This window comes from Anolis sagrei, chromosome 1 (assembly GCF_037176765.1).
Source record: "Anolis sagrei isolate rAnoSag1 chromosome 1, rAnoSag1.mat, whole genome shotgun sequence".
NCBI lineage: Eukaryota > Metazoa > Chordata > Lepidosauria > Squamata > Dactyloidae > Anolis > Anolis sagrei.
The window spans coordinates 184235463-184260731 of NC_090021.1; the positions used below are offsets into that span (position 1 = coordinate 184235463).

General features: G+C 39.1%; 1 protein-coding gene across 6 annotated transcripts in view; it reads right to left on the reverse strand.

The window, feature by feature from the left end:
* GULP1 (GULP PTB domain containing engulfment adaptor 1) overlaps positions 1-25269 on the reverse strand; it is a 214782-nt gene that overhangs the window by 47283 nt on the left and 142230 nt on the right. For all 6 annotated transcript variants that reach the window (XM_060780371.2, XM_060780353.2, XM_060780343.2 and 3 more), the window contains exon 4: positions 22199-22260. In XM_060780371.2, the coding sequence (XP_060636354.2) occupies positions 22199-22260 (62 nt within the window). The remainder of the gene's footprint in view (positions 1-22198; positions 22261-25269) is intronic.

Sequence of the window (25269 nt, forward strand, 5' to 3'; positions counted from 1 at the left end):
CCTCCTGGATTCAGCATTGACGCTTGATGCTCAGGTGTTTGGAGAGGCTGAGAGGGTCTTCACACAACTAAAACTTGTGCACTAGCTGCGACCGTACCTCGTGAAATCTGATCTGGCCACGGTGGCCCATGCCTTAGTTACCTCTAGATTGGATTATTGCAGTGCACTCTACGTGCTGCTGCCCTTGAAGATGGCCCGGAAACTTCAATTGGTCCAGCGACTGGCAGCCAGACTGCTAACTGGAGCGAATTACAGGGAGCGGTCTACCCTCACGTTTAAGGAACTCAATTGGCTGCCATTTATTTTCCGATCCCAATTCAAGGTGCAGGTTATCACCTACAAAGCCCTTCTATGAACCTGCATGATCCCTTCGATCTTTGGGGGAGGCCCTCCTCTCGCTTTCCACCTCCATCATAAGCACGGCTTCTGGGGACAAGGGTTAGGGCCTTCTCCATGGTGGCCCCCCGGCTCTGGAACTCGCTACCCAGGGAGATCAGGCAAGCACTCACCCTAGTAGTTTTTAGGAAAAGTCTAAAGACTTGGCTTTTCTGGTGTGCTTTTAGGGAATGAACAACAAATCCCCATACCTTGTCCGTCCCAGTACAAATCTATCCTTTCGATGCACTTTATTTCATCCCTCAGTGAAGATTAACCTCATTATTTTTCCCACCTGTCTCCTACTAGATACTCTACTCTTTTTATCTATCTAACCCAGGGGTTTTATATTTTTTTTCTTTATTGCTGTGTTTAATCCTATTACTACTTTAGATTCTGTGTACATTTTATTGTATAATTTTGTTATTGTTTAGCATTTTATTTGATGTTATTGTCTGTTGTATGCAATTATTTTGCCTTATTGTAACTTTTGGGCTTGTCCTCATGTTAGCTGTCCCAAGTCCCTTCAGGAAGATGGTGGCGAGGTATAAATAAAGTTTATTATTATCATACCATCCCTCGTCATTGGATATGCCAGGCTGGATACATATGAGTTGCAGTTAATAACATCTAAATGGCCACAAGTTGTTCATTTGCTTTTGTAGAAACCCTGAGAATGAGACTACCTCTACTTACTGCAGATTATTTTAATCTTCAGAAACAATTTATTGCCGGCACAGTATATGGAATGTGTTTGCAAGAATGTTTCTAAAGATGAGATAATCATAAATGAGATAATTACTACTCTCCACATCAAAGGGCCACTGAACAACAATGAGCACACAGTACGTTTAATCCTCCACTTGACTTCCATTGAATTTCATAACCAAGAAAATTGACTGTGATCTATGAGAACTTCATAATTGTACAATAAAGGCAGAACCACAGGGAACACATTTACTTTTACATCTCACATTTCAATTGAGAAAAAGGACCACATGACATATGCGGTATATCTGAATGGTATTAGCATATGCTTTCACAGATATTTAACCCAAGGTCAACATACTGCGGAGATTTAACGATTTTTTATAAACAGTCTCATTGTTGACTACAAAAAATCTCAACACCTGTTGAAAAAACTATTAACAATACTAGATTTTCTTTTGCTTCTCACACAGAGGCAAAAAAAACTAATAGTTGTAGGCAAAAAGAGGACAAAATTCACTCAGAAGAATGATTCTGCACCTTTATTCCTTCGAATAATCATAACAAATTAGATTATTAGCTTGTCCTAATGAAAGGTAATTAGAAAGGAGGCATATATTTACTCTAATAATGGAAAAGTGGTTTGTCACAATAGGTTACTGTTATGCAATATATTAAATAACTACAGTTCTGCTATTCATCTGAAATATTGGTTTTCATTGACTTTTCACACAGAACATCACAGTTATGGGTTTCATCAAGCCTCAAGCCCCACCACATTCGCAGGGGGTTCGGGCCCAGGGGTCCCTGCAAAACCGGAAAAACTGTGAATATAAATAAAAGCGCGAATACATTTTTTACTTGAGACAACACTTCTCCATGTATTTGGAGGTCATCCACCATGACCTTCAAATACAACTTCTGGCAGGAGCGGACTATAGAATCATGCTGGAGAACTACATTTATTTTATTTTCCTAGAGTAGTCGCAGAGCTCCTGGGAAGAGCACACAGAGCCCCTAGGGCTCTGTGGAACACAGGTTGGGAACCACTGATCTAGGCTATACACAAATTGTGTCATTACAATGAGTTACAGGATCAAATTGTGAGTGAAAAACTGCACGTCTTCACATTATTTTAATTCTCAAACCTGACATATTGAACCAATTTTTTGTATTATTAAAATACATTTTCATAAGAAAAGCATTAGGTTTCAATTCATTTAATCTACGTGATTTATAGAACCACTGATTTATCATGCAGTAGTTGTGATTATAAACTGGATTAGGATAAAAACTTTTTTCATTCCGTTCATACAATTTTTAAAGCCTCTCTCCATTAAAGATAAACCATTCAGATCAACATTTAAGTTAGCAGCAACTTCAGTGATTTTGGAACACAGGACACAAGCCACAGAAATTGAAAAAAATATTTATTCATGCAAAACCGATGACTGCTTCTCTATGACACCTCAATGCATTACCATTTTTCTGCATTTCAGAACATAACATTTCAAATAGATGGTGCTTGTAACAAGAGACTAAAATTCATGACTATGCAAAAGGATGTTGACTTTTTTTTACTTTGTTTATGCTCATAAATGGAAAAAAATGAAGTTAGTTTCTAAAAATGTTTTGTGTACTTTCTTGCTCCACCACAAAGATTGGAAATCTTGTTTAGTTTGGATGACTAAACAAGAGTTTTAAAAGATACAAGAACTTTATAGAAATCTTTCTTTTCCAGTAGAGAGCAGTGCAGGGTTTTTCTCTTTTTAAATTCCTTTTCTACAAAATTATTCATCAGATTTCACAATGGCTTTTAATGTCTTTAATCACTGCCTGTTAACAAGACTTGTTTCACTCACAATTAAAGCAAGAAACTGTGAGAAACTTTATAAGCAATAGCATTATTGTGGATTAAAGTCACTTTGTCATGTTATGAAATATTACCTGTGTGAAGTAAGTTTGCTCTCTGATCATGTGAATACTAGTGAGTGGGCCGAAAAGACCTTGGAATCCAAGAACTCAAGTAAGTCCCAAAACTAATTTCTCTTCATTTCACAAAATATATATGAACAGTAGAATGAATTTTAATACAGAATATTTGCTATTAGGCATGTGCAATCTGGATAAACCTTGGTCTGTTTTGGTGTCCCGGCTTTCGGTGGGGGTAATGATCCGGTTTTTGGGAGCCTCCCAAATTTGGGAAGGCAAGTATTTGTTTTTGCTCTGGGGTGCTGAAAGATCTGGTTTTTGACCCATTATGGGGAAGGGGGGCTTCCCAGACTCCCCTTCCCATCATTTTAGGCAATTGATCTGTTTCTACTCTAGAGGAGAGCCACTGTAGGCCAGCATGCATGATTCCCCTCCTGGGCCTGCATGTCACATGCACTCTTTCCAAGGCATTTAAAGGAGGACATTTCTTAAAGCTGTTCCTTACTATAAAGGACAGGTGCTGCAGGCAGACACACACACTTTAAGGAGGCTTTTTACATGTTTCTATTTTAGAGGAGAGGCACTTGGCTGCAGGCAGATGCTTGCATTTTAAGGAGGCTTCTTGTTCTTAAACCTGTTTCTACTCTAGGGAAAAGGTGCTGCAGGAAGGTGCTCACACTTTCTCTCCTGGGCCTGCACCATGCAAGCAGTCACACACTCTTTCCAAGACATTTTAAGGAGTCTTCCCACTTCCAGCAATGACTTCCTGGAACTATCCTCCCTGGGCTTCTTTTTTAAAATCCTCTTTTTTCCTGGCATTCTTCAATCTCCTTTCTGTTTTGGGTTTAATGCTTCCTGACAGCTGTTGCTACTTTCTTCTCTAGATGAGAGGTAACTGGTAGTAGTTTTCAGGGAATGAGGGTTTTCTTTTTGTTTGCTGAGGATTAATTAAAAAAAGACTAAACTGTGATGGCAAAAAGCAGAGAAGGAGCCAAGATTGGCTCCCCCTTGCTTTTGTTGTGGGTGGGATTTTGTACCGGGAGGTCCCTTACCATTATGTGCTCCCGATGTATTGAAAGTACCAAAGGAAATGGAGGAAATGAAATGAAATGAAAGCACACAAGTCTACTTGCTATTAAACATGAAATTTCATCACAGATTATTTATTTATGCATTAAAGTATATAGCTGAAATTGTTTGAAATACATTAAAAAATTAAACACAATCCACCTAAAACATTGATTTAGAACTGTTAAAAGCACAATAAAACACCAAAGGTCAGAACACTTATGGCAATACTAGTTAAAAGCTTGAGGCTTGCTGAAAAAAGGTGAAAAGATAGCAAGGAGAGAGCTAGCCAAGTCTATCTTGAAAAAAATTTCATAGCATGGGAGCAGACATTAAGAATGCTTTCTACAGAGTCCTCATTGCTGTTCCTTTGTGGTGGTGAGCACAACAGAAATCCCTTCCCTGAAGATCTTAAAATTCCACCAGATTCATATAGGCAGATGCACTCTTTCACAGAGTCTGGATCTAGAGGGTTTTATAGGTCATAACCAGCACACTAGGAGCCCCTGGTGGCACAGTGGGTTAAACCCTTGTGCCAGCAGGACTGAAGACCGACAGGCCAGAGGTTTGAATCCAGGGAGAGCATGGATGAGCTCCCTCTGTCAGCTCCAGCTCCCTATGTGAGGACGTGAGAGAAGCCTCCCATAAGGATGGTAAAACATCAAATCATCTGGGCATACCCTGGGCAACGTCCTTGCAGACGGCCAATTTTCTCACACCAGTGGCAACATTCTCCTCAGAAACTGACCAGTTGCCAGCAAAGCTGTTTCAGCAATCGATTTATATGATGCCTATTGCCAGCTGCCGTTAGAAATCTATTTGCAGTGTTTTGGACCTGAAGAAGATTTTGAACACTTGCTGCAGTTCCACATAGCGAGTGTTATTGTAATCCAAATCAAGGCATAGGTTACTGCAATCAAATATGATATCTCAAGGAAAGGGATCACTGGCTGTGCCTAGAAGCCAGTGGCTTAAATCTCTATGAAATCCTACTTTATAGTACTATATGCTAATGATCACAAAAAGTCTGAATTTTTATGTACAGGTATATGTGTATTGGACGAGAGAAATACAGGGAGTGGGATGTAATCTTACAAGTTTCACTTCATATGTTACAATTGTTACACTTTTCTGTATGTACAGGAGAAATTTTAATTCATGTTCTCCCACAAAAGAAAAAAACACAGAACTCTTCATATAGGAAAACAGCCAACGGAAGTGAGGCATTATACTTTAGTTCTGTCCTACAATGTTCTTCTTTTGGACAGATGCAATTTAAACAATTTAGAAGTTATAAAAAAAAACATTTAACCCTCCTGATTTAGCAGTCTCTCCTCATTCTCGGAATTTAGAATACTCTATGTTATTTAAAAATGACAACCACAGAGTTTTCCAGCATCCTGACAACTGGGGGCAAAATCTGTGGCACTTAGATTCCTTCTACTTAATGAAGGAAAATAGCCCTCAAGCATGGACAGGTTGCTTTTAGACAGTGTCAAATTGTATAAAAGGTACTCCCCCTTATTTCCTTCCTTTTAAAGAGCGAACTTATTACAGTTCTCTCTCCTGCAGTAAATCTTGGCTTCCCCAATGCCTGTACTCCTTTTGACAGATGTACTTATCAGCTAAGTGAATGTTGACTGCGTTATCAATCTTACTCCTCTTTCAATTCTCCAGGCAGATTGTCCCCCGGTTTTTAAAGTGTCACTTTCAACTTTCTCCAACTTTTTTTTTGGTATTTCTATTTTAAAACACACTGTTTTTAAAGAGTTGGGGGGGGGGGTGTCTCAATGATAGCACCTCCAATCAATTAATGCAATACCAAGGCAGCAATCTGCAACATATATATGGTGGTTCCCAAATTGTGGTATTCTGGGTGTTTTGGATTTCAACTCCCAGAGGCCTCAGCGGCCTTGGTCAATAATCAGGAATTCTGGGAGCCAAAGTCCCAAGAACCTGGAAGGCCATAGTTTGGGAATGACTGATATATACAAACCCAACCCCTAATTCTGAATAAAATACTAGTGTGAACAATCTGAAACAATTGTGCTTCCACTACAGTTCCAAAATCCAAAGCATCTGCAGGCATGGATTAATGGGTCTAATCCATAAACTCCTGCCTAGGAATTTTCAAAATAAGGGAAATACATAATCACAAGAGAGAGAGAGTGGTGTAGTGGTTTTACACCAGGCTGGATGTGGTCTTTTGGCTCTTTGTGCCAGCTCCCGTCTGCTTTGCCGCCCTTCAGTATGCAGACATGGTGGCCCACCACATCCCCACACTGAAAGGAGGGCCAAGGCAGAGAAATATCTCTACCAAGTGCTCTCTGGAGAGCACTCGGCAGTGGTGTGTTTGTCTCCCTCCTCTGAGCCTGAGGAAGGTGGGCTGCTGCCTTCCTGGGTCCTGGAGAAGAGCTGGGGAGAGAAACACGTCGTTGTCAAGTGGCAGTGGTGCGTTTGTCTATGGGGGGGGGGAAGCATGAGAGAAGCCTCCCACAAGAATGGTAAAACATCAAAACATATGAGCGTCCCCTGGGCAACGTCCTTGCAGGCAGGCAATTTTCTCACACCAGCCCCAGCCCCTCCAAGGCCCCAGCCCCACCCTTACAGACTGGCTCCACTCCTTCCAGCCCCACGCCTTCCAGACCATGACCCAGCCTCTTCTGGCCCCACCCACACTCCCTCTCAGCCCAGCCTTTGTAGCTGGGCCTATATGGTGGCCTCAGAGCAAAAAGGTTTTCCCGTGCCTGTTCTACACTACAACAATGGATATGAAGATCTCAATCCCTGTTCAGCCATGGAAACCCACTAGGTGATCTTGAACAAGACACACACTTTCAGCACCAGAGAAATAAATCCGCATAGATTGGCATTACTTTGTGGGACCATATGTCAGCTATTTTTCAATATGGACAAAATATATGTGTTTTATTATTAAAACTAGAGCCAGTAATAGTAATAGTAATAATTTTATTTCTGACTTGCTTCTCCTCATGGCTCAAGGAAGATTACAACATAGCTAAAACACATAATCATTGTATAAAATACAAATTGAAAAAACACAGTAAACTCATCATTGACCAACTATCCCAACTGTTATTGAAAATCAATGGGTTAGATTAAGCAAAACATCAATCCTACCACAAATAATTGAAGCAAAATGTAAGTGTGCATGCACACACACACATTTCTTACTACTGTTTCAAATAAAAATATATTGCAGTCATGGGCTTAGTCTATTTCTGTCTTAGAAAAAAACGACTACAACAGCCATCTCTTCTCATAAAATAGTTGGCTCAGATTCCTGTAATTTTTTATGAGATATTTTATCTTCAGACAAGAATATAGGAATGTTACTACCCAGTGCATTTTAGCAAAGCATTAGAAATGATTTTCAAGTCACTGTTTTGATCGGTATGTGAGAATATATAATGCAGTCCTATTCTGAAATAGCTGTTTACATCTCACTGCCTCAAATGTGATTTAAACAATAGAATTAGTGTTTATATAGTACTGAAGCCATAATAGAATACTGTGTTCTCCATACTTTTCAACCAATAGATATACATTGCATCTTTCAAGCAACTAACAGCTTTTCTAAGTCACAATATGATGAAGCTTAGTGATGCATTTTTTTAAAAAAACCAAACAAACCTTAACTCTGCCAATGTTGCTATGAGAAAATAAAGTATTTTCTATACATTGTGTTATGCTTTATCAGAGATTTTAGGAATTATTTTGGACTACAGCTTCCAGAATCCCCAGCAAATGTGTTCAGTGTTCAAGTTTTATTTTCTGTTTTTTTTATAAAAAACATAAGGCAGTATTTAAAAACATCCCATTCCATTTCAATATTTGGTTGAACAGTGTTTTTGCCTGATCTTTTTCAAACAAACTCTAAAGAAGATTTCTTTAAAAACATTGCTGTTTGGGAAGATGAGCAGCAAAAGATGTAAGTATGAATGGGTGTGAAACTGAATGTTCTTAATGGACATTTTCAGTGTGAACAAATAAGAACAAATGTCCTCCCAGGGACTCCTTAAAACCTTATATTTCACAACCTTCTGCTCTTTTGATTCTATTTTCTGGTAGCTTTTGGCAGTCTTCGTGGCACATTTTTTAAAATCTGTGTTATTCAGATAATCAGTACTGAATTATCATAATAGCACTGTTTGTTGTTGTTGTTCATTTGTTCAGTCGTTTCCGACTCTTCATGACCTCATGGACCAGCCCACGCCAGAGCTCGCTTGTTGGCCATCACCTCCCCCAGCTCCTTCAGAGTCAAGCCAGTCACTTCAAGAATCCCATCCATCCATCTTGCCCTTGGCCGGCCCATCTTCCTTTTTCCTTCCATTTTCCCCAGCATCATTGTCTTCTCTAAGCTTTCCTTTCTTCTCATGATGTGGCCAAAGTACTTCAACTTTGCTTCTAACATCCTTCCCTTCAATGAGCAGTCGGGCTTTCTTTCCTGAAGTATGGACTGGTTGGATCTTCTTGCAGTCCAAGGCACTCTCAGAACTTTCCTCCAACACCACATTTCAAAAGCATCTATCTTCCTTCACTCAGCCTTCCCTATGGTTCAGCTCTCACATCTGTAGGTGACTATGGGGAATACCACTGCTTTAACTATGCACTAGAGCCCCTGGTGGCGCAGTGGGTTAAACCCCTGTGCCGGCAGGACTGAAGACCGACAGGTCGCAGGTTCGAATCCTGGGAGAGGTGGATGAGCTCCCTCTATCAACTCCAGCTCCTCATGTGGGGACATGAGAGAAGCCTCCCACAAGGATAATAAAAACATCAGTCTCCAGGGCAGCAGAATCATCCGGGTGTCCCCTGGGCAACGTCCTTGCAGACGGCCAATTCTCTCACACCAGAAGCGACTTGCAGTTTCTCAGTTTGCTCCTGAGACGACCAAAAAAAACAACAACTATGCACTGTACAACCAATCATATTTGAGCACATAGCACTGTAAAGTCAGGTGAGAACTAAAACAATAGTTGCCCTCATCTTAAATGCAAAAACATAAAGTATAGAAACAGGCACGATCCTTTATAGGCTAAATCTAAAAATCCAATAATCCGGTAAAACAAGAGCCATGACAACTCACTACAGTCAGGGTCACTGCAAGGAGCTCTTTGTGGAATGAAGTACAAATCCCAGTCAGAACAGCTCTTTATCAAGGCAGTGACTGAGCGCACTGTGAAAGATAGGCCAAAAATAAAAAAGGCCAATTGTGATGAACAGAGTGGGACAAATCTGTTAATATTGCTCTCTCCCACTTTTGGCTTTTTCTTTTTTCCCTTTTTTTTAAAAAAGCTTAGGTTCATTTCAACCAATTTATAAAGAAATGAGAACATGTTGGAAAGTTGTAAAAACTAAGGATGCATTATTTCATTAATTGTCGTCTCTAAGAAAGCAAGAAATAATTTTTGAAATTTTCTTCCTGCTGCAAGAAAGTCTTCATAACACAGTTTTTGAAGCCTACTTTAGAACTCATTTGCAAAAGTTTGCATGGAAAACAGCATTTTATCCAAAATGCTAGTTTTCAAAGACTGAAACCATGAAGTCAGTTCTCAAATGAGAAAAAAATGTATGTAGAAAGCAGCAGTTCTTTCCCAACTTTCTGCTTCTGATTTTTTTGACTGGGAAAATAAAAGGATCCTAAAATGTTATTCCCTGGAAATTTCAGGATACATTATGACAAAGTCTCCATTGTGCTAATGGCTAGGGGACATCTACACTGTAGAATTAATATCACCTTAACTGCCATAGCTCAATACTATGGAATCGTGGGATTTGTAGATTGGTGAGGCACCAGCACTCTTTGGTAGAAATAGTGATGAGAAGGCTTGGGGGGAAAAAACAGAAAAATTGGGCAGTGGGGGGGATGAGAGAAAACAAACCTGGGAAAATTGGAAGGGGGGGGGCACCAAAAACTGTTCCCCCCCCCCATTTTTCCAGGTTTTTTTCCCTAGACTTTCCCATCTATGTGTAAAGAAATTGTAAAACTCCTATCATTCAATAGCATTGAGATATGTCAGTTAAAGTGACGTCAAACTACAGTAGTCTCACTTATCCAACCTTCGCTCATCCAACTTTCTGTCTTATCCAACACAGTCTGCCTCCCACCAGGATCCACAGCTGTTTCAATACATTGTGATGTTTTGGTGCTAAATTCATAAATACAGTAATTACTACATAATGTTACTGTGTATTGAACTGCTTTTTTTGTCAATTTGTTGTAAAACTTGATGTTTTGGTGCTTAATTTGTAAAATCATAATGTAATTTGACATTTAATAGACTATTCCTTAATCCCTCCTTATTATCCAACATTTTTGCTTATCCAACGTTCTGCTGGCCTATTTATGTTGGATAAATTAAAGTGACTCTACTGTTCATTGATTCTACAGTACTGATAATCCTTATTCTTTTTGCCATTTGTAATAACATAGGCATTCTATGAATGCGAACCAATAACAATGGGACTGCAGGATACTTTTTTGCTCATCGTGACAGGCTCTTGTTTGTTCATGTTGGAATATCAATTATATTAACATACTTCAAGAAGGGAAAAAAGGATGACCCAAACAATTACCATCCGGTGAGCCTCTCATCAATACTAGGCAAGATTCTAGAAAAGATTGTTAAGGAAGTGGTCTGAAAACACTTAGAAACAAATGCATTCATTGCTAATAGTCAACATGGATTTATCAAAAACAAGTCATGCCAGACTAATCTGATCTCTTTTTTCGATAGAGTTATAAGCTGGGTAGATGCGGGGAATGCTGTGGATGAAGCGTATCTGGATTTCAGTAAGGCTTTCGAAAAGGTCCCCCATGACATTCTGGCAAACAATTTTTTTTTGTCGTGTCAGAAGCGACTTGAGAAACTGCAAGTCGCTTCTGGTGTGAGAGAATTGGCTGTCTTCAAGAACGTTGCCCAGGGGACACCCGGATGATTTGATGTTTTTATCATCCTTGTGGGAGGCTTCTCTCATGTCCCCGCATGAGGAGCTGGAGTCGATAGAGGGAGCTCATCCGCCTCTCCCCGGATTCAAACCTGCGACCTGTCGGTCTTCAGTCCTGCCGGCACAGGGGTTTAATCCACTGCACCACTGGGAGCTCCAACTAGTTCAATGTGGGCTAGGCAAAACTATGGTTAGGTGGATCTGTAATTGATTAAGCAGACGAACCCAGGGGGTGCTCACCAGTGCTGCTTCTTCATCCTGGAGAAGAAGTGATGACCGAAGTGCCATCAGCAGGGTTCCGTCCTGGGCCCGGTCCTGTTCAACATCTTTATTAATGACTTAGATGAAGGGTTAGAAGGCATGATCATCAAGTTTGCAGATGACACCAAATTGGGAGGGATAGCCAGAGGACAGGAGCAGGATTCAAAACGATCTTGGCAGATTAGAGAGATGGGCCAAAACTTACAAAATGAAGTTCAACGGTGACAAATGCAAGATACTCCACTTAGGCAGAAAAAAATGAAATGCAAAGATACAAAATGGGGGACGCCTGGCTTGAGAGCAGTGTGTGTGAAAAAGATTATGGAGTCCTCGTGGACAAGTTAAACATGAGCCAACGATGTGATGCGACGCCAAAAAAAGCCAATGGGATTTTGGCCTGCATCAATAGGAGTATAGTGTCTAGATCCAGGAAAGTCATGCCACCCCTCTATTCTGCCTTGGTTAGACCACATCTGGAATACCGTGTCCAATTCTGGGCATCACAACTGAAAGGAGATATTGACAAGTTGGAATGTGTCCAGAGGAGGGCGACTAAAATGATTAAGGGTCTGGAAAATAAGCCCTATGAGGAGCAGCTTAAAGAACTGGGCATGTTTAGCCTGAAGAAGAGAAGGATGAGAGGAGACATGATAGCCATGTATAAATATCTGAGAGGAAGTCATAGGGAGGAAGGAGCAAGCTTGTTTTCTGCTGCCCTGGAAACTAGGACGTGGAACAATGGCTTCAAAATACAAGAAAGGAGATTCCATCTGAACGTTAGGAAGAACTTCCTGACTGTGAGAGATGTTCAGCAGTGGAACTCTCTGCCCTGGAGTGTGGTGGAGGATACTTCTTTGGAGGATTTTAAACAGAGGCTGGATGGCCATCTGTCAGGGGTGCTTTGAATGTGATTTTTCGTGCTTCTTGGCAGGGGGTTGAAATGGATGGTCCACGAGCTCTCTTCCAACTCTATGATTCTATGATTCAGTTCCTTACTGGTCTGTTCACTCGCTGTTGAGTCCCTAACTTGTGTGTATTGATTCCAGTGCTTCACAATTCTTCCTATATGCAGCAAACCTAGTTCATTATCCTGAGCTGAAGAGTACACACTTTCCCCATACATAAAAGCACTTCTTATCACAATTTAGTCACACAGCACCTTTATGTCTTTGCATCAAATTGCATTTTCAAATTGCCTAGATGTCATTTGATTCTGGATGCTCCTCTTCAGTCTGCCAGAGGTCACCTTATTGTTCACACTACCAGCTCAATTACCATTACTGGGAAATTGCTTAGTAATCTATCCATCACACTATTATTCAGAACAGCTGTGTTATCACACACGTTTAGCTTATTGATTTTCCTATAAACTCTAGAGATGAAAATCTTTTCCTTTAACATTATTTTGATACTTAGTTGTGAAACCATCTTTTCTCCTGCTTTTCTAACTTGATGGCAGTTGATAAGTGCTACAATACCGCATTTGAAAATACTTGCAAATAAGGATGTAGATTAAACAGATTTCATCATTAGGTTATCATGTACCATCCTGCAAGCAGTCTGCCCGTTTCTTCTCTGATTTATGCCTAAAGAGAGGAGGGTCACCATGTGATATTATACTCCAGGAGAGGGCACTCTCAAAAATGGATTATCTAGATACCCTAAAGTATATTAAGGAAGTGCCTGAGTTACAAACATCCAACTTACCAATGACTCATAGTTAAGACTGGGGATGAGACAATAGGAAGTGAGATAAATCTACCCCTCAAAAGGGAAATTCACTCCTGGGAAAAAGTAATCTCCAATCCTTGTTTCTACAAGCCAAATTTTTCTAAACCCAATTGTCACAGACACAAAAAGTGAGGTGATTTTACTGAGGCCATATTCAAAAGATTGCTCATCACTTAGAACAGTGGTTTTAACTTGTGGGCTGCAGACCATCGATGGGTCACAAGGATGACAATCGGGTCTGCAAACCTCCTTCCTCTTTATTTATTTATTTCCGCTCCTTTCGTGCCGCCTGCCACTCCTGAGGCAGGCCATTCTTCTGTTTTCGCCATCTGCTTCTCTGGCCCTGGAACTCAATAAAAAAGCTCCTGTTTTGTAGCAGGTTTCCTATGAGGCAGTGAGGTGGTAATCTTTTGTGATATTATACATCATCCTAATGGGCGAGAAGTTGAGAACCCAATCCTAATAGTGTAATATGCTTTTTTATTTTGCCTGACTCGCTGCATAATGAAGAGTCTTTGCTGATTTCCAATCACCTATGCTACATGCACTCTAGCTCCTGCCAGTTTCATTCTGATCTTCTGTAAACCAGGATAAATTAAGGGATTCAACAGCACTAAATTGAGCATTTAGGAGTGATGGAATTGGAAACCCTTTTTAATTCACTATTCACAGTTAGACCAAGATCTCGATAGATTTTTCACCCATCAGCCAGAAAATCCCCTAAAGCAGGGAGGACCTCAAACATCTGATGAGAATTGGTTGTTCAATCGTCCTAAAACTAGATTATTTTTAATCTGCCCAACAATAGGATAATAACTAAGTTCTATTTCTCCCTGTCACTGGAGTCATCTGGGCCTATTCAGGAGAACTAGTGCTTGGGTGCTGTAATGGGCTGAATGAGGGTTGATAAACTGAAGCTGGAGCCCAATAAGAGGCTTTGTGGATTGGTGGTTCTGAGGCCCAAGGATTGGCAAACATCCTGTCCTAGATAGGTTTGCACTCCTTCTGAAGAAATAGGTACATAGCTTGGAAATATTTTAGATCCCCCTATCACTGGAGGCCCATGTGTGCTTGATACAAGTTTCAACTAGTGCACCATCTATTGTCTTTCCTGAACAGAGGTAACCACGCCACAAAATAGTTCATGTGCTGGCAATCCTGAATTAGACAACTGCAATATGCTCTGTAAGGAACTGACCTTGAAGAACACTTGGAAGTGGCAGTTACTACAAAATGCAGCAACCCAACTCACTGGAATTCTATATAAACAATTTATAACATCAGTCTAAAAAGAACTGCACTGCTTGCCAGCATGCTTCCAGATTGACTTCATGATGCTTGTGGTGACAGTTAAAATAGCTTTCAATCTCAGTATTTGTGGGGAACCTCTCCCTATATGTGCATGATCAAGGACTGCAATCTGGCAGCTCTCTTTCTTTGTACCACCAGTGAAGTCAATATACTGTTCCAAGAGAGCAGAAGGGCTTCTCAGCTGTGGCACCTCAGTTATGGAAAGTCCTCTTCTTGGAGGCCCAATTGGCACTAACATTGATCTCATTTATGTGTCAAGTGAAAACCTATGAGGATTGAATGAAAAGTAATACCTCCACCTTCATTACTTGGGTTTGGATGTGAATATTTTAATAAATCAAATGCAGAAATAATCCTTAGAATGTGCTCTTTAACTACCACTATTCATTTTTCTACATAAGCACCAGACAATTGGATACATTTCTGCAAATGATGAACAAGTTTTCTGAAGCTGTCACGGAAGAAGTCAACACTCTGTTTCCACAACCAGCGTCTCACAGTTCTCTCATCCTGGGTACCCATCGTGCACTGATCTTCTGATAGCCAAGCAAAGCAATAATGCTCACATTCTTGTGAAATGCCAATTATGCTTGAATTTTCTCTCCGAGTGACACAATGATCGTCCTGAATCAGTCTTTCAACCTTTTGCTTGTGAAACTCGATGGTTGCTGTCACAGAACGCCCAACACTTTGTTTGTCAAGTAAGTCAGATGTTCCCACCTCAACATCTTTAAACTTGCTCACCCAACAATGCACAGTACTCACGTCAACACAATCACCATAAACAGCTTGCATTGTCTAATTAATCTCCTTTGGGATGACACTGTCTGCTGTCAAGAATTCAATGACTGCACATTGCTTAAGTCGCATTGACCAACCATTTGCACAGGGTTCCATACTTCAAACTTTAACAACACAACCATTCAATGCTAAGGCTTCCTGCTAAAATGGAACTGTAGAGGTAAGTCTACTGAACAAGCCAGTACCTGCCACATACCAGTACTGCCATCATTTGAGGAGTTAAGAAGCTGGAGGCATTACTTTTCATTCAACCCTTGTAGTTGTTCATAAGGCCTTTGAGGCTCATTAATTGAATACTAATACAGTTTTATATTTTTTGAATCTTTTAAATATGCTATAACTTTTTATGTCTAATACATTTTAGTGTGCTTAAATTGTTTTATTGTTTTTATCTTGTTTACGTTTCATTTTATGTGAAAGCCACCCTGAGATCTTTTTGGTATATGTAGTGGTTTGAATTATTTTAATAAATAAAATAAAATAAAATAGAACAATTAAACACAAGAAAACAAAAGCTTGCTTTTTACTGCAGGACAGAAGTTACTATTTTACATTCCAGTAAATACTCATGAATTTTCTCCAGAATCATCAAGAAAAACACACACACTTGCTTGTGGGAAATTCACTTAAAGATGTTTTTCCTGGTTTTCTCATTTAATGATTTTTGTCAGAATATATATTTCTTAAAACAAAAATTCATTTCTTCTGCATTTTTAAAACACCTCTAATTCTTTTTGTTCCAAATATGTAGTATATGCATTTTGGTAAAGTCTTCAAAAACAGCTTGCTACGAAATTAGCTTTCATTTTTACCAGCAACCTTCAAGAGCAGAGATGACCTTGTTCTGCAAGCCTGTAATGTTGTATTAAGGATGTTGTTGTTGTTGTTCATTCGTTCAGTCGTCTCCGACTCTTCGTGACCTCATGGACCAGCCTACGCCAGAGCTCCCTGTCGGCCGTTACCACCCCCAGCTCCCTCAAGGTCAGTCCAGTCACTTCAAGGATGCCATCCATCCATCTTGCCCTTGGTCGGCCCCTCTTCCTTTTGCCTTCCACTTTCCCCAGCATAATTGTCTTCTCTAGGCTTTCCTGTCTCCTCATGATGTGGCCAAAGTACTTCAACTTTGTCTCTAGTATCTTTCCCTCCAGTGAGCAGTCGGGCTTTATTTCCTGGAGGATGGACTGGTTGGATCTTCTCGCAGTCCAAGGCACTCTCAGCACTTTCCTCCAACACCACAGCTCAAAAGCATCTGTCTTCCTTCGCTCAGCCTTCCCTAAGGTCCAGCTCTCACATCCGTAGGTGACTACAGGGAATACCATGGCTTTGACTAGGCGGATCTTTGTTGTCAGTCTGATGTCTCTACTCTTCACTATTTTATCGAGACTGGACATTGCTCTCCTCCCAAGAAGTAAGCGTCTTCTGATTTCCTGGCTACAGTCTGCATCTGCAGTAATCTTTGCACCTAGAAATACAAAGTCTGTCACGGCCTCCACGGTTTCTCCCTCTAAGGTTTCTCCCATTAAGGATGAGGAACCTCTAAAGAAAAGGTTGCAATCCTAATTCAGTACTAATATAGTGAAACAGATAGGCTTACAAACCCACACTTTTCGAGAGTTATTGTAATTTCATTGCATTGCATCATTAACAGGTATTAGAGCAAAGACACTCTGTGTCTAATCTGCAAACCCTTGTTCCAATCAACTATATTGGGGACTATGTACCAGCACAGGCCAGTAGATTTTCCTTGCATAGTATATCCTTGCATGATATAATAAATTGCTTGGGGTTGCTTGACACACTTGCAAATTCAAGAAAAAAATTATTATATTATGTATCTATGAAGTGTTTGCATAAGCTTCTGATTATTATATTTTCATGAGTTATTAGATGGAATGATGCAATGCTGCATAATAGCTTTAACAAAAGAAAACTGCCATGTTATTGATTTTAATGTGATTATTAAAGAGATGCCTAATGGCACTTAATTTAGCTGGATTATGCATAATCCAACATAGTAAAAATATTTCCTTGTCACTGGTTGCTTTACCATGTTACGGTTTTCAACCAATATAGTTCAGTAGAGCAGTCCTAGCTATTTTATTGTAGTTTCAACCAAACCACCTCTTTTTGGTGAAGGTGGATGAGTTTTAGCCACTATAAATCTTTTTAAAGTGCCATATAAGTAGAAACAGTTTCAGGAAGCTTCCTTACAATAAAATTCTGATTTTTATATTTTATTTCAACAGTGCAGCTCTAAAATGTCATAAAAGTATACTTATTGTAACTAAATTCAATTTCAAGCCTGGCATTGGCTTATAAATCAAAGTAACTGAAATAGTTTAGTATTTCCCCTAAACCGAACTGCTACAAGTGCTTCTATTTCATAATCCAGTAACACTGGATTCAGGATACAAGGTCAAGCATTAATACTATTTGAGCAAATGCATACACAATGTGAAAACACTGTTAGATATTTCAGACCTGTTCTTCTGTCTTGTATACACAGTTTGACTGCTCAGATATAAAATATCCTGAAATATTTATATTCATTTCAAATACTTCTATATATTTCTTGTACATAAAAATGTGTGATGCTTCTGTGGAAGTGCTTGAGATTTTTTTTGTTAATTAGTTCACAAGATTTTCAGTAGAAGGCAAAGTTACTATCTCTGAAACATCACACATTTTGAAAATGTATGTAAAAGAACAACTTAACACGTTTCCTCCTCCTGAATAACAAGCCACCAGATGAGTTTTAACTATAAATTACTAATTTCTCAGATTATGATATCTATACCAAACATATAGTTTGAGATCTGCTAGCTATATCATTTCACTATAAGCTAAATGACACATAATACAGAATTATTGAGGTTTTCATTACAAGTATTAATTAATGATTAAAGTGCTTCTTAAACTTTTGACACTCAGGATCCCTCTGATCCAAGCAATTGTTATATGGCCCTGGGTATATCTATATAAATAAAAATGTAATGTTTGTTTGTGGGATTAACAAAAGTCAATAACTACTGGACGAATTGACACCAAATTTGAACACACACCTATGAAAGCAATCTATGTCCTTCACACACACACACACACACACAACAAAAACAAAAAATTAACCTGAAAGAACTTAATCTGCCATAAAGCTAAATGGCTATACAGAGCATGCATTAAAATGACACCCAATAATACCTATATGCCGTTAATAATACTATCTGTGTCTATAATAATATCTACATGCCTATAATAATATTTATACTTCGATAATAATAATAATACCCATGTAATATCTTTGAACTGGGTTATATGGCAGTGTGGACTCAGGTAACCCAGGGCCCTTCCACACATCCATATAACCCTTTGACCTCGAGGAGACTGAGATGGGCATATATTAGGTTGGCACTTTGCCACTTCAGTTGTGTACTGATAGTATAGAAACCAAATCTTCCTCTTTTCTTTCTTTCCCATTTCTCCACAATGGGCCACAGCAACATGTGGCCGGGTACAGCTAGTATGCATATAAAATAGGTATAAAATCAAATATTTATTGATAACAAATAGGCATTTGCAAGGCTTGCTAAACAGACTAACTTTCCTTTTTGTGGAGTATATCTGAAGCATTTTCTGCAGAGTTCACTGTAAAGAATGCACAACAGATTCATAGAAATGTCTAAAACAGCCACTAGGTGACACTCAGAAACTTTTACTGTTGCCACATTTTTGGGACGCCAACCTTGAGGTAGGGGATCCCATTTGGGGTCAGGACCCACAGTTTAAGAAGCATTAGGAAAACTAACATAAACTTTGGGTTGAATGCTCAGGGCAATTTCACACAGCCATATTATCCAGAACTGCGGGTAGAAAATCCCACAATATCTGCATTGAACTGGGTTATCTGAGTCCACACTGCCATATATTCCAGTTCAAAGCAGAAAATGTGGGATTTTATTCAGCTGTGTGGAAGGGGCCTCAAAGGACTGTTAATGTCTCAGATTCTTCTTCTCCAGAAGAGGGTCACACATACTTTGTGCTGTAAAAGAGTTCCAGTACAAAGTAATAGCACACCTTTAGTATGGTTCCCAGCTGTGCGTATCTAATTCCTCTGTGCTATTCTTAGTGTCCCACTGCCTTCATGATGACTTGTTTAGAGGAGAATCTGGAATGGTCCCCCTTGAGGCATGTCCTTGGTTCTGCATAATTACCCACTGGCTTAAATTGAATCTTACTCTTTCTGTTCTTGATTCTAATTCACTTCTTCTCTGCCAGGTTGAAGGCTGTTGAACTGAAATTACAATAGTATAGCTTTTTTTTCCCTTTAGGTATGTTGTGCTTGGGATTTCCTAAGGCCAAAGAAACAAGCAGGCAACAGAGCTGGGACACAGCCTTTTACAGGAAGATAGAGCAAGAACTCAACCCTATCTTGTAGCCATATGACAGGATTTATTATGGAATTATCTCTATATGCTGGAAATTTATAAATACCACAGACCTTTTATTCTGGCTCATTTCAGAGTTTTATCATCAGATCTACTGAATGGGATATATTTATGAATATCTTATACTCAGTATTGTTATTCTTACTGGGCAGGCATAGTTGAAACATTTGATCATGTCCTGCTATACTGCCTACATTATAAGGTTATTCGTTCTGAATTTATAGATTAATCTTGGAAACATTCCCAAGCAGATCTAATAGCTTTTATATTTTCCTTCTTTCAGATTCCTTTTGAGAATCGATGTTGAAGGTTGCAAAGTTCTGTATGCTAGCAGATACTGGTACAGTGGTTCTCAAACTGGGGTCCCCCGATGTTTTTGGTCTACAACTCTCAGAAATCCCAGCCAGTTTACCAGCTGTTAGGATTTCTGGGAGTTGAAAGCCAAAAACATCTGGGGACCCCAGGCTGAGACCCACTGTACTAGTAGGAGGAAGTCAGTGAAATCCTATAAAGACTGCCTCTAACCCTAGTAAATGCCATCCCAAGTATGTGGTTTGAAAGTTTTGAAAAGTTCTTCTCCCTCCCACTCTTGCCAAAATTCTGTTCAATTAACAGCAGCTATATCCAATAACTGCAAATACACCTGATATGGAAATACCTTGTTGCACCTTTCCACAAAAGATGCAGAGTCTCCTAGACAAAAGAGAGCAGTCCTAAATTGAGAACTATGGACATGGCTGAAGACAAAGGGATTCAAAGCTAGAAAAGGTCTACTGGGGCATAATATTGAACCCAAATACCGGTGAACTGAGTATCAAATATGGTATATCAAAAATAGGAGGAGGAAAAGGAGGAAAAATAGCTGGAGCACCATAATATACCACTAAAAGTGTTTTCCAGTTTCTGAAAGATAAGAAAAATATAGCAATTGCTTATAATAAAATACCCGTATTTATATGATCTAATGTGCCATCGAATCTAACGCGCACCTCAGTTTTCAAACCCGATATCCAAAACAGTTTTTGCTGCTGAATGTAACACTCAGCAGCAAAAAGTGCACTTTTTATCATTTAGAACATCAAAGCTGCCAGCAATGAAAAAGAAATTCTTGGTGGGGTCATCTATGTTGTAGAATGAATCTGCTCTAATTGCCTTGGTTCAATGCTATGGAATTCTTTACAGCAGTGGTTTTCAATCTGTGGGTTTTCTTTCTGGGAGTTGAAAGCCAAAACATCTGGGGACCCATAAGATGAGAACCATTGCTTTACTAAGTATTGAGCCCTCTCTGTCAAAGAATGCTGATGACTGACCAAACTACAAAACCCACGATTGCATATTACTGAGCCATGGCCATTAAATGAGAGATAACGTCTCTCAAAGAGGAGTTCCAGGCGCTCCTGAAGCAGCTTCCCTTTTGCTTAGGCTCAGCACTAAGATTACCGCTATTCGTGAGTCTAATGCGCACCCTAATTTTGGAAAGGTTATTTTGCCCAAAATAGGTGAGCATTTGATTTGTGTAAATAGTAGTTAAAACAGAACTGAAGACAACTGCATTAAAAACGCTCAAACATCATTCTGAAAATTTTATTTTCTATGTAAGAGAATGACTTAAACAAACATCTACTTCTTTACCAGTCCTGATATGACTTATCGGATATTCCTCCTCCTTCTTTTTCCACACTTAAAGCTGTATGGAAGGGTAAATTATTAGAATATGCCCCAAGCTTCACAATCTAGAAACTGCATGATAAATAAATACCTACAGTTCTGTTGCTTTGGGAATAATGGGGAATGTACATTTTATGGCTGTGCTCTTGTACATCCCTGAAACAGCAACAGGGCCATAAGGACTGCCATAGCACTGCAGCACAGGAAACTTCTTTCTCTGCCTATCTCATTTATTAAATGTGGGCAAGGAAAGGTCAGGGAATGTTATTTTCCACAGATGGGTCTACACCTGATCTGAAATGGATTCAAGGAAGAGGACAAACCAATACAGATGGACCGGGACCTGGGCATTTTGGGAATGATAAGGCATCTTATTGCTTCTCTTTCTTCCAGATACTTATACCAGCATGTATTCATTCAAACCTGATCTCTGTAATCAACTTTCTCATGATTGCTATAATCCGAATGGAGAAAAGGGGAAAAAACCTTCTGGATGTTAGAATGAGATTAAATTATGTAAGCAATTAGATGAACTATGTTTATCTGCATTTTTTGCCTGATCACCGTTTTTGAAGTACACAGAAACATGAAAGACTGAAGTCACCTTCTTCATCTCACTGCTGTATTTATTTACCAAAACATCTAGATGTCAGGGAGGCATCTGAGAGCAAGAGGGTCGAGACTTTTCTGGCTCAAATATAAGAAAGAAGAAGACCAGATCCAAAAATAAAAATAACCCTAAGGGACAGAATGTTTATCTTAATACAAAGCATTTCAATTTGTCATGCATGCTGCATCCTAAATTTTCAATCTGAATCCCAAGGCACAGGCAGCAATGTTTACAAAAAGAAAGGGAATGTCAGGACAGGATTTAAACAAATGCCATTCTTCATGTAGGAAGAAACAATGGAAGGAAAGAGACCTCTCCTCACCTTTGCATTGTAGGGTATATAGTGCTTTGATAAAGCTTCAGGAGTGTGCATCCATGTTTTATCTGCAAAAGGAAAAACATACATAATTTTAGCCTTACTAGTTCTCATGTTACTTGTGGTGCTTCTGGATAGGCATTTCAGTCTTGTTCATGGAGTAGTGCAAATAATTTTCCCTCATGAAAGAAAATGCTGAAAACAAATTTAAAGAATTCTGTATGTGTAACCATCATATAACAATCAAAAGGCACTCCATGCAGTCATATCGGCCACATGACCTTGGAGGTGTCTACGGACAACGCCAGCTGTGTGGCTAAGAAATGGAGATGAGAACACCCCCCCCCCCCGAGTTGGACATGACTAGACTTAATGTCAAGGGGAACCTTTACCTTTACATAACAATCATATACCTAAAAGACAGCTACTTGTCTTGGCACAAGTACCGTAAGTAAAGAGAGATTTTCAAGGAACTGATTACCCCTGAAATTAGATGGAATTTCCTTGAACATATCAACTGCATCATATATACTGCATAAGTAACAACTGGAAATGTTTCATTGGCCTTTAATCCCAATTAGTCTTAACCAGTCTAGTGAATGGTACAAGACTTATAAGTCAACAGCATCTGGGGACCCATTCCTCATTTGCAGTTGAAATCAACCTCATTTAACATTCTAAGGTAACCCAACTTTATCACAGTGAAGCATTACTTATCCGAGAATTCAAAATACTCCAAAATTGAAAACTATCTACATGGATGGCTAAGAGAGGGACACTTTTGCTTTCTGCTGGTTCAATGTTCACAAAATTTGTTTCATGAATAAATTATAAATATTGTACGAAATTACATTAAGACTATTTAACATGTTTATGAAACATAAATGAATGTTGTATTCAGACTCAGGTGTCACATTACGTGCATATATGCAAATACAGGCAGTCCCTGGGTTATATACAAGATAGGTTTGTTTTAATTTGAATTTGGAAGTACGTTGGAACATATTTTTTTAGTTTTGGATGTCACAGGGAAGGGGTAAGACCTCTTTAATGTTGGTTTTACTGTTTGTGCACCAGTTCAGAAGACTTCACCTCACTTTCTGTCCATGTGACAACTGGATTTTGAAAATTTTGGGTTGCTGTGGAAATAATGAGTGCAGACACAGTTTCAGTAGAGACACCCTTTTTCCTTGATAACTCATACAGGAGTGAATTTCCCTTTCTAGGGGTAGATTATCTTTCACGATGTTATTTGTTGATGGTTAATGACGTCTCAATATGTGTTCCTTTTATGCTTATTATCTAGTCAAAATATCTTCCCTCAAAATATTGCAAGTATTTTAAGTAGCCAGCAAGATATCAGGAAAAATTCACGTTAATAGAACATGTGAGATTTCTATGCTCGAACCTGACAAATACTGGGTTGTGCTAATGAAAATACTTTGTGCTTGATAAAGTGAAGTAATGAAATAGAACAATTATCATGTGGGCAGTAATAATATTTGAGGCACAATTGATTTGAGTAATCTGCATCGAATTCAGGCTAACTTAAGTGTCCAACTATTTGGTGAGAATATGCGAAAATATCTTGCTACCTGATGTAAATTTTCTTGAAGCTGATTATCTTTTTTTTCATACAAAAATATTGATTTACTTATGAAAGTAATAATTATGCTTTGGATTTTTTCCCAGATTTCGTTCTACATTCATATGCAGAACAAAAAGATATTTTTATATATTTTGTGAGGGAGTTTGGAATGAACATGGCTTCACTTTTCTGTGCTCATGCACTCTATGCTCTCACCACTCCTATCTATTAGTGGCCTTTCCCCTTCTCCATTGCCACCTGCTGACCGCCATGTACATTCTGATATTAATTTAAAAAAATGGGTATATCACTATATTTATATTCTCTATATGAGACTTCTAGAACCACAAGAAATGCAACCCCCTCCCCACCACTATTAATAAATTCTTTTTTGAATTGTTCCTCGTAAAAATCACATTGCCCCTCTGTGGGGTGTGTGTCCCACTTTGGGAACCAGGGTATAGAGCACATTCCTTTATTTATAGATTTATAGGTATATAACACAAACAGTTTCTAGGAGGATATAATAAATTGTTGCCAAGTTTAGTGATATTTCTCCAATAATCGCCAACTTAACCATGAATCAGCCCAAACCAGCCCAAGCAAATCAATCTTACTGCATGCGTGGAAGTTATTAAACCTTACATTTATTTGGCAAGTCTACACTGAGAAAATATTCTTCCTGTTCTTGCTGTTGAAAACTTAGCAATGAATTGTGCCATTAAGAAAATACCTTTAGAGGAAATTTCAGAGATTTTATAGGCATGTAAGAGCAAGTGATCTGTAAAGTGTGTTGGGCCAAAGCTGTTGCACTGCAAATCCCAAGAAGGTATAGCTCACATCAAGAGTAAAGAGCTTACAATTGAGCTCTTGACACCAACTGTACACAAACGGAAACTATTATATTTGGCTGGTGATCAACAGCCATCTACAGTACCAGCTGCTGTTACAAAGACTGGAATCTCACACAGGAAAATCTGTTGGAAAAACCCAAACTATTTATCCGTGTTAAAAATTTCACAAGTTTTACTAGGATTAGTATTTCAGAGCAACTTTTTAATCTTTATCTGAAGTTGAAATACATGGTATCTAATTTATGTACAACAGAAAATGATTTCTCTATGAATTGCCAGGATGGTGTAGTTCTTTTTTCTCTTCATTGTCATCCTGCTTCTAAGTTTATGCAGTTATCCTTTGCAAGGTTTTTGAAGGAGAAAGGTTCGTGGTTTCTAGAGATGGCACATGCTGAGAATTTCACTCAAGTCAAGGTAACCTAGCCGAATGAGTGGTGAGCCTACATTCTTTCCACTGATGATGTGTTATTAGGGAAGGCATGTCCCACCTGCTTCTGCCTCCTAACTCATTAATCCTATCTCTCCAGCCTCAATAGCTGGCTCCATCCTGACTGCAGCATATGAAAATTGGGTAGACTAGCTCCTTACACTTTCTTTTGATCCGACATTATATGTTGTCAGTTGGGTAACTGTCA